The 10,642-nt window shown below is 46.2% G+C and overlaps 2 protein-coding genes across 2 annotated transcripts in view; one reads left to right on the top strand and one right to left on the bottom strand.

The window, feature by feature from the left end:
• Positions 1-2,030: 2,030 nt before the first annotated feature.
• LOC311037310 (transmembrane protein 209-like) lies at positions 2,031-3,851 on the bottom strand (the record flags this gene model as incomplete). The annotated part of the gene is made up of 1 exon (XM_084046430.1): positions 2,031-3,851. The coding sequence occupies one exon, from the start codon at positions 3,849-3,851 to the stop codon at positions 2,031-2,033; it is 1,821 nt and encodes a 606-aa protein (XP_083902556.1).
• Positions 3,852-10,171: 6,320 nt separating this feature from the next.
• Positions 10,172-10,642, top strand: part of LOC311037309 (protein EFR3 homolog B-like) — a gene marked incomplete at both ends in the record, with an annotated part of 26,925 nt that continues 26,454 nt past the window's right edge. Inside the window, one exon of the mRNA XM_084046429.1 lies at positions 10,172-10,484. Within this exon, the coding sequence (XP_083902555.1) occupies positions 10,172-10,484 (313 nt within the window). The remainder of the gene's footprint in view (positions 10,485-10,642) is intronic.

The raw sequence follows: 10,642 nt of genomic DNA, 5'->3' as shown, positions 1-10,642 counted from the left end.
ACGTTTTACAGAGGTATGATTGTCAAGGGGCTTGTTTCCATTGCGGTCCTGTGTATTCGATTCATCAACACATACACATATAAGACATACAATAATATGCAATAATAAACACGACATCATCAACACTAGAAGAAAATGAACGTGCAGTAAACGGTTTCTGGGGTTAGACTTTTCTAGAACCAGTTACACATTGCAGACAGGTGCTCTTTGATGGCGGTTTTGGAGGAGGGTATGGAGTCACACTTTTTTAGCTCACACCACGTCACGTTGTGACACGTTGCGAGCTTGTAGATCGGCTATTGTCAAATAACCTATTAATAAAATAGGACTAAAGTGGTTAATGTATGTTTTATAATATAGTCATTTATATCTGCAAAGTATAACTAACTAGTAACTAACGTTTTCAAATAATTGTAGTGGAGTAAAAGTACAATATTTGCCTCTGAGATGTTGTGGAGTAGAAGTAAAAGTACTTTCCTTCACTGTGCGTTCTAAGTGTCAGGCCAAGAGGTAACCTGACCAGTTTGTTTTGAGAGAATAAAGTTACAATAAAGAATAGAGGTTTAATCTACATATGATGTTGGTGAAATTATGAAGGAGTTGGACAGGTCCAAAGTTTTGGGGAGAATAATGATGGTCATTGAATGATAAAGGGAAAGAAAACTACCCTATGCACACGCCAGTGTTGCCAAGTCTCCTTATCATAAGCGGCCTTGGGCTTGTTTATTTCCTGTGAAGTGGCTTAAATATTTGTAGTTGTGGGTTGCTCTTTCTAAAGTTGAGTTGCTTATGTGGGCTAGCTTTCTGATGTTGTTTAAACCAGTGGTTCTGAAACATTTTCCATATCAAAGACCCCCAAATTACCCCATACAAGTTTTGTGTTGTTAAAATGTTTCAAAAATATTCAAAATGTTTTCCCCATTATTATTATTATTATTATTTCTTTTGAATAGCAGATCTACAAGCAAACAGCCGATTTATAGGTTTAAAGCGCTCATATGGCCTAGTGAGTCGCTTATTCTTTTGGGCATGTTTTCATATAATATACCTGGTTGCTTATTTATCTTACAAAACATGGCAACAATGCTCCAAGTGGCTTAGAATAAAACAAAAGGGAAATACAACTATCCCAGATTTGGCACAAACATGGGGATGAATTCATTCTACTATTATGCCACCAAAAAGTGGAATGCCCTACCAACAACCATCAAAAAGTGTGACTACTCTCCTTTAAAACCGTTATAAAAGAGCACAGGTCTGCAATTTGCAACTGGACCTAAATAGCTTGCTAAAAAGAAATTACCCCTCACTGTTTGTTTCTGTAAATATACTTTTATTGCTCCTAGTACTGATGATGTATTGTATAGTATTGTGTATCTTTACATATAGGACCACAATGCAAACAAGCCCTTTGGGCTTTTTGTGTTATCCCTTTAGCATTAACCTAACCTCAGTACGTTTTGCAAATTGTAGTAAAATAAAGTAGTAAATTAATCAATCAATGCACACGCTTGCTTACAGCAGGTGTTACTTGTTTGGCATTAACATGGTTTGCTGTTTGGTGGTTTGGTTTGGTTGTACAGTACTTGGCAGATTGCAGCTTTAGATTCAAAGGTAGGTGTTCTTTTACTGAATTAATACATTATTGTATAGTGGCTATTTTCACTATTTATTTGAATGAAAAAATCACACCCTGTGTGAAAGTAGCGGCGCCTTTGATACATTTTGTCATCGATATGTGTTTATAATGTGTTTATAGCCATGTGTCACGTGAAGCTTGACCAATCACTTTGATGACGGGTCTGACCAATCAGAACGTTGACGGGTCTGACGAATCAGAACGTTGACGGGTCTGACCAATCAGAACGTTGACGGTGAACACGGACAAAGTCAGGTATAGAGCAGGATCGGCTAGCGCCGCTAAAAAGCATAGTTTTAATTTCCCTGAAAATCAGTCATTGAAATATTTTTCTTTTAAATAACCAATAAAACGCATTACATCAATTTAACTGTTGCACCGCTAGTTGGCATCAGTCTGTGAATATCCACAAGATGTTGACCCCGGACAGACCCAGGCTGACCCTACCCAGCATGCCTGACATGTTGGTTTTGACCACGTACAGGAAGAGGAGGAGCGTGTGGAACAGGTTGTTCCTGTCCTCGGGGAGGCTGTACACATGTCCCCGGTGGACCAGCTGGTAGCGCGGTGGGTTGGTGCCGCCCTGGTGGATGCAGAGCGGCTTCGGGGCGGTCCCGTTGGGCGCTTTACCCGCCGGGGTGTGAGCAAAGTACTGGGAGGTGAAGGTCTTCCCGTCCGGGTGCCTGGGGTGCGCGGGCAGCCTAGAGTCCAGGTAGGTGCACAACACGTGCATGAGGATGGCCGAGTCCGTCGGGAGGTCCGTCCGCCACTTTCTCCTCCCGGTCTTGGGATCGCCGCCGCCGCCGTTCCAGCGGAAGGAGCTCATGCAGCCGCCGTATGCCAGCTCCTTGATTCTGTCCAGCAGGTACTCCTGGTCGGGGGTGACGTCCAGGTATTGGACCACGGCGCTCATGGTGGGGATGGACGAAGCGTTCGCTGCGGCGGCCTGCCTCAGAACGCCGACGGCGGTCTCTCCTATCTGAACCTCCGGAGTACCCGTTCTCCTGAGCTGCCCGTTGACCGAGTGGATCTCCTCCGCCAGCGGCACCAGGATGGTGTCGTTGATCCACTTCCTCAGGTTGGCCGTCCAGTCGCCGATGCGATCGGCCGACGCGGGCCGACCGGCGGCACCGGCCGCTGCGGAGATTCGGGCCCACACCTCCTCCGCCGTCTGTCGCTTTGATCCCGGGTCGGTGGCGTCATCTCTGCAGGCAGAGGATGGCGCTGGTGAGTAGCGGCAGGCCGGCTGGTACTGGAACTTCCTGAGACGCTGGGCGTTGTTGTCGCCCCCCGAGCCATTGTAGTTCCGGAAGGTAGGAGGGGGTCTGTGAGACGAAGACGACTCCGGTGGACCTCCTAGCCGGCTTCTTCGGTGCTGGTGGTCCTTCTCCTTCTCGGCATGGAGGAACCTCTCCAGGGTTTCAAGGTCCTCCATGTAATCCTCGTCGTTACCCCTGGGGGGGCTGAACACGGAGGGGGAGGTGGTGCGGTGGTAGCGAGCCCGGACATCAGAGCCCTCTGCGGAGAGCCCCAGACTGCTGCTGGGTGTGGACCCAAGAACACAGCTGGGAGAAAGCTTGGGGCCGCTGGTGGGAGGCCGCGAGGGGCTGAAAGTCAGGACGTTCTGCCCCCCCGGCATAGCAGAGGACTGGAACGGGGCCGGTACCGCTGCTGGTCTCTGGGGGGGAGGGGTGGCCTGGATCCCCGAGTTTCGGAGGCCCAGCAGCGCATGCTGCCCCAGGGTCACGGCGATGGTGGAAGGGCCCATCACGCTGGATCTGAGGTACTTCCAGAAATGAACCAGGGCGTTGAGGCTGAACACGGCAGCCAGGGCCAGTTCGCCGTACCAGATGGGCTGGCGGGGGGCGATGTCGTGCAGTCGGCTCAGCAGATTCCCAGACAGTTCAGTGTAGATGATTACGGCCAGCGAGAGGTTGAGGACGGCCCACACCAGAGCCCCCCGGTCGGCCTGCTTCTCCCTCTGCAACCTCATGGCCCTGTCGATGACTGCCGACATGCCGACCTTCAGCGGGGTGGATGTGGCCTCGGCATGCGGTCCTCCACACCCATCCCTCCCCCACCAGCCACCCAGAAGGGACACGGAGGAGGTGCTGGAGGAGGTGGTTTGCCGACAGGCCGAGGAGGGCATCTGTTGTCCGGTGTTCCTCTGCATTTGGCCGCAGAGGAGGTCGCTGTGGCTCCTTCTGCTCATGTGTTCATAGGTGTTTATGAGACCTGAGACTTGAGTGACTGAAGACCAGAAGTCTGGGAAGACTGGGTCTGTCTGTATGTCTGTCTGTCTTTTATACTGTGTCTGTGATTTATTACTCTTGCAAACTGTTCATGTAAAGGCACAGTTCTGGTCAACCACAAAAACAGGTTAGCATTCAGTAGCTCCCCTTCTATAGCTTTATTGTGGCGTCTAACCTTATAAAAGGTGCGTTTCTGACATCACACACAAACACAAACCGAACTTTACTGATCTGGAACTCTGAGAGTGTACACGCAATGTCGCCTGCACAAATCTGCACCGTTTGTGTGTAAATAGCACCTCTCTAGAAATGGTTTGTGTTTGTGTGTGACTTCAGACCAACACTATGGTCAGCCATATGGTGTGAAGACACAACATGGTCAGTTTGTCCTTTTAGTACTGAGACAAATAATATAGAATCACCTCACAGACACCTGGACACCTATGTAATATAAACAGACATCTCTACACACATAAACTATATAGATTCACAGATAAATGAACACATAATATAGATTCATAATAGACACAAGAATACAAGAATCAACAATACAAGAATCAGGGGGTCCTCCCAGCAAAATTAGTTATTACAGCATCAAGATCAGTTTAAACATTGTAACTAGTTTGGGAAAAAATCAGATCTACAAGCTCACAAGGCATTGTAAGCTTGTAGATCTGCTTCCCCCCCCCCCCCCCCCCCCCCCAAATAATTCTTAAAACATTTTGACAACAGAAATCTTGCATGGACATGAAAAGGTTTGAGAATCAATCACCTACTGGATACATGTGATATATGTGTTTCGTTTGGCTAGGCTAGCCGTTTCCAGTGTGGAGTGAGAGTGTCAGATAGTGTTGCATCATCACACATGTCAGAATGTCCAGAGAGTTATTGATGTGAACATAGTAGCTGGATGAACTCAATGTTCATTACACCATCAGCCAATATTCCATCAACGGTACCATACACACTGACTGACTGAGTGCTGCAGACATACAGAGGACCACCGACCCACTACAACACCACTGCAACACATGGCAAGGTATGTGAGTGTGTTAGGGTTTTAACTATTCCCGTTCCTTAACCCATTAAGACCAGGAACGCATCTGTGTCATTTTTAGATTTCTTTGGCTATTCAAAAATAGCAGATCTACAAGTTCATAGTGCGGCACGGAGTGAGCTTGTAGATCTGCTATTTCAGAATAATCCAGAATTGTTTTGCAAATCTTTGAATATATATTTTTAAAGCAAACATTTGTAACTCAAATCTTTGGGGGATGCTAATGTCTATTGCTGCTACGGTATAGTCAGTGGTTCTCAAACGTCAAGGACCCCCAAAATTATATTTAGATTTGAGTTAAAATGTTTCACGATTTAAAAAAAATAGCAGATCTACAAGCTCATAGCGCAGATGCGTTCCCGTCTTAATGAGTTAACAATTCCCTGTTAACAATTCCTATATATTTACAATTATATAATTTTGGCCTTACTTGAGAGGGTTCCAAATGGACCCTTAACAGGTCTGTAACTGAGAGTGTACAAATAGAACCAAATCCCTTATGGGTCCATTTGGTTCCATTTGTACACTCTCCACAGTTATGGTGGTCCTTGAAATTAAAACGTTTGAGAACCACCGGTATTGTAATAGCAGACGTGAAGTCCACACACAGTGTTGGATCCGGATCCCAAACCTAGTGTGTTTATAGGGTTCCATTTGTTACTGTAAATGATATGTTTTTTGTTAAAAAGTTAGATGTTCATTTGTATAGTGTTTGTTCAGTAATAGTGTTAAATAGCTCTATATTGTGATAGTAATCGTTGCTATAGTCAGTAACAGTATTAAATAGCTCTATTACTATCACAATACTAATCATTGTTATAGAGTGTTTGTTCAGTATCAGGGGTCACCCTTTCTCTCCAACTCTGTAAGAAACAGAACATAATTATGTGTGTGTAAACAGTGGTGTTGAAACAGTTACTGCAGACTGGAGGAATGTTGGATTTACAGGAGATAAAGAGGGAGAGAGAGAGAGAGAGAGAGAGAGAGAGAGAGAGAGAGAGAGAGAGAGAGAGAGAGAGAGAGAGAGAGAGGGATGAAAGAATGAATGGAAGGACGAATAGTGCAAGAAAACACAGAGCCCAGACCTCCCCCCTTTCTCTCTCTCCCCTCTCTCTCTCTCCAGTCTTGTCAGCATCGTTGCTGGTATTTTGTGGAACCTCGTGATTCCGTTCCACCTGTGAACTCCACCACTCACTCGCTCGGTGCGGTGGGTCGGTGGCCCTGCGTGGACATAAAGGTTAGTTTTTACACTTTCCCTGGTTTCTATTTTTTATTTGGTTATGAATTCATGTTTAGATTTCATTAGTTTTTGAAGCGGTTTTGCTAGTTTAGGTTTCTTGTAAATTGGATGTCAGCTGCGAGATTCGACGAGGTCAGAAAAATAGCAAAACATAGGCGATTTACAAGCTCTCAACGTGTAACGATGAGACACCTTGTGAGCTTGTAGATCTGCTATTTGTGCTACTTTAGAGTTTTTTGACAAAGACTAAAAATGCCTCAATCATAATTTGTATCATTATGTATCATCACTTAGTTTAAGGTTGTAAACACAATACTGTTTCAGTTAGTTATCTTTATCTTCATTTTTTTTATTGTCGCACACACTCCCTTAGATGCCAGAGCAGAACCTCTGCCCTGAATTTTTCAGATTGGCCTGTTATAGCACCACCATGAGGCCGATTTTTGCGAAACGCCTTTTTTGATATTACTCTACGTCCAAACATCACACAAATCGGTACACAGTATCTCCATAGTCATGTGATCAACACGGATCTGTCCGATTGTCCATATTCCATCCTGATTGACTTCCAAAGTTTGCAGGACTGGTAAGTTTTGAACAAAATGCCTCAAATCATGAACGCAGCGTGCGATTTCCGTGAAATCTTGCACGCACACATTCCCTCTAGGACGAGGAAGAAATGCCAACCTTTTCACATTGGCCTATTATGGAACAAAATGCCTCATATCATAAATGCATCGTCCGATTGCCGTGAAAGGCTTAAGAAGAAATGGCACCTTTTTCACATTGGCCTATTAAAGCGCCACCAGGAGGCCACAATAACCTATCTGACCTGGCGGAGACCTGTGCTCCGAGGAGCATTTTTTCTAGTTTTTATTTCAGTTAACTAAAATATATTTTAGGCAAATATTGTACTTTTACTCCACTACAACTATTTGAAAACGTTATTTACCAGTTACTTTGCAGATATAATTATTACATTATAAAACATACATTAACCACTTTAGCCCTGTTTTATACCAAGGCTATTTGAAAATAGCCGATCTACAAGATCTGCTTGTAGATCTGCTATTTTCAAACATTTCAGTACTTCTACTGCTGGTACTTTAAGTACATGTTGATACCAATACTTTTGTACGTTTACTCAAGTAAATGTTTAACACCAGACTTCTACATTCCAGTATTGATACTTTTACTTAAAGACGGGGTGCCGTGATTTTCTGTGATTTTTTCTTATATTGGTTATACTAGGAGGAAGATTTTTTTCAAAAAAGCGTACAGAAATTGTTAAAATTATGTTTTTATGTGGACGCGCCTCCAGTTCATTAAGTAAACCTGGTTCTCACCTTAGCACCTCCTCCACCACCTTAGCACCACCCACCTGTCCTAGTCCCTCCGCCTCGGGAGGCATGCGATAATCCGACAGACCTTTTCTCCGACTATGTGGCATCCGCGTGCGGTTAGGGTTAGGGTGCGGGTTTGGTTCGGGTTTAGTATTGAAACGTCGGAGCGCTGCGCTGTCGGAGGAATGCGCTGTCGGACTAACGTACTGCACCCCTCCGCCTCCTCATGCCCCCACCTGTTGTGTTATGATAATGAGGGGGATAATGAAGTTCTATCAACCTCATAGACACATGAAAAACAGAAAAAGTGCAAAACCATGGCACCACCTCTTTAAAGGAGAATTCTGGTAATTTTAGCTTGTATGTTTGATGTGTCGGTGTCGCTAATCACTCACCAACATACAAAGGAACGTTAAATAATTCCAGATCTGCCCCTGTCGTCCATTCTGCAGACCCCTTGCAGCGGCATAATGGGAGAGTGTATATGTCACAGGTAGATTGGCATTCCAGGTAGAATGGAAGTGGAGCGCTTGTTTTTAGGCTCGGTGCGGGGCTGCGATGCGAGGAGGACGGCGACAAAAACAACATGGATATACATACATGCCAGCTTCAGTGGCGCACTTCGATAATCATTGGACTCCCCATCCACTATCAGTGGAAGTCTGGGTTTGACTCCCGCTTGGGACATTACTTTTTCAAACAACCGCGGACTACTTTTTTTCGCTGATAAAGTATAGTTTTGGACCATGACGGAGGCGCGCCGAATCAGCAGACCTTGAGGCTGAGGAAGTCGCGCCCGAGCGCCTCCAGGCGCGAGTGCCCGCGACGACCAGCCAATGGTCTTCTGATTCGACTCAGCGCCGTTCGAGTTATGTACCGATAGGGACAGAATCGTAAATGATGTTGTGGGGACTGCATTTGCCCCTCTATGGTTTGCCCCAAGTACTGCCACTCGCTGCACTAACATAGCCCGCCAGCCCGCCCCCTCAGGCTCACCCCCTTGTGATTCGCGTGCGTGTGTGTGTGTGTGTGTGTGTGTGCGCGCGCATGCGCGCGCATGCGTGTGTGCGCGCATGCATGTGTGCGTGCTCGTTTGTGTTGTGTGCGTGTGTGGTGTTGTGGGACTGCATAGCTTTTATTGCCCTCTAGCGTTGGTGCGTGCTACAGAATTGCCTGGGGGGCGGACGGGCGGTGAAAATAAGCGCTTCTTTTCCATTCTACCTGGAATGCCAATCTACCTGTAACATATATATGACTGAAAATCATTTTAACAAATGCAAAGTCTGTTTTTTTTCTCCTAGTACTCATTGTGGAGTCTCATGATACTCAAACAGGCGCTGAATGTCCGTCACGAGCTAACGCTAATGCAGAACGAGATGACGCTGGTTGCTTGTTTCTCTCCTAGACCGTTCTGGGAGAGAAACAAGCAACCAGCGTCATGACTTTCTGCACGAACGGTACATTCAGCGTGACATTCAGCGCGTGTTTGAGTATCATGAGTACTAGGAGAAAAAAAATCTCCTTTAAGTAAAACATTTGAGAACTTTTTCCACCACTGCCATTTGCAATACCTTTTTTCCCCTATTCTAGTTTTGTTATTGTTGTTCCCTCCGCAGTTCCACCTGTCAACTCGGTGGGTCGGTGATCGGTGGGTTGTTGGGTTGGTGGTGGTGTGTGCAGATAATGCCCGGGGGTATTCCCAGAGTGACCACCCTGCCCAGGAACATCAACGTCATCAACGTGCCCAGTCTGCCCGGGGGAACCGCACCGCCCAGCACGTCTCTGCCCAGGGGAATCCCCGTACCAACACTACCCAGCATGTCCCTTCCAAGGTTAGCAGTGTTTGGCATGTGTGTGTGTGTGTGTGTGTGTGTGTGTGTGTGTGTGTGTGTGTGTGTGTGTGTGCGTGCGTGCGTGCGTGCGTGCGTGCGTGCGTGCGTGCGTGCGTGCGTGCGTGCGTGCGTGCGTGTGTGTGTGTGTACAGTGTGTGTGTTTTGAATTATTGTTTTCAATTTCAGTATTTTCTTTTAATAGTTATTTTACTCAAGGGGGGGGGGCAATGCCTGTCGCAAGTTGATGATGTCAAAATATTGTCAAATGACATCATGAACTAGCGACGGGCGCTGTCCCCCTTAAATAAAAGTATTTCTAAAATAAATAAAATATTTAATGTTTTTAATTAAATGTTTTAGTTATAAAGGTCAATTAGAAATGAAGGCATGTAAGGCTTATTAGCCAGGGATCCTTTTAAAAGGTTAAAGCGTTATATCCTGATAAGCATTGCTATAGAGCAGGGGTCTTCAACGTTATCAGCCCAAGGACCCCCTAGCTGAAAGAGAGATGAAGCAGGGACCCCCACTACATACTGCATAAAATTGTATTTTCATAGATTTCATGGACCAACACCGAACCTCTTCGACAAAAATAGCTTGTAGATCTGCTATTTGTGGCTTCAGTTCAGTTGGGAATATGGATAATAGGGTTCAAGTGGTTAAAAAAATGAATCCAATCACTCAAAGATTTGGCAACCCCCCTGTAGTAACTTTGAGGACCCCCTGTTGAAGAACCCTGCTATAGAGTGGTTTGTTCAGTATACTCTATACTTTAACCTAACCTTGATCTCTTCCCAGGGGGGTCCACATGCCCACCCTGCCCAGCATGACTCTTCCCAGGGGGGTCCACATGCCCACCCTGCCCAGCATGTCTCTTCCCAGGGGGGTCCACATGCCCACCCTGCCCAGCATGTCTCTTCCCAGAGGGGTCCACATGCCCAGTCTGCCCACCATGCCCACCATGCCCGGTCTGCCCATCATGCCCGGTCTGCCCCGAAACTGGAGTCTTCCTCGAGGAATGGGATCGTTGCCCAGGGTGGTTACCATGCCGACTATGCCGGAGGCACCGAGGAGGCTGCTGCAGGACTGTGCGTCTGTGTTGGACCACCAGAGCCCTGCAGGTAACCTTTGACCTTTGACCTTAAGGTCTCTGAGAGTTCGTTGTGAGCTTGCAGTTCCTTGTGAGCTTGTAAATGGGCTAATTTCACTATTCTTTGAAACATTATGAAAGTACAGGTTCTTCAGATTAGGTTCTGAGAGCCTTATCCCAACCCGAGCC

Source organism: Gymnoscopelus microlampas, assembly GCF_963454915.1.
Source record: "Gymnoscopelus microlampas genome assembly, chromosome: 21".
Classification (NCBI taxonomy): domain Eukaryota; kingdom Metazoa; phylum Chordata; class Actinopteri; order Myctophiformes; family Myctophidae; genus Gymnoscopelus; species Gymnoscopelus microlampas.
The sequence above is the reverse complement of the archived record's forward strand: the minus strand, read 5'-3'. Positions and strand labels throughout refer to the sequence as shown.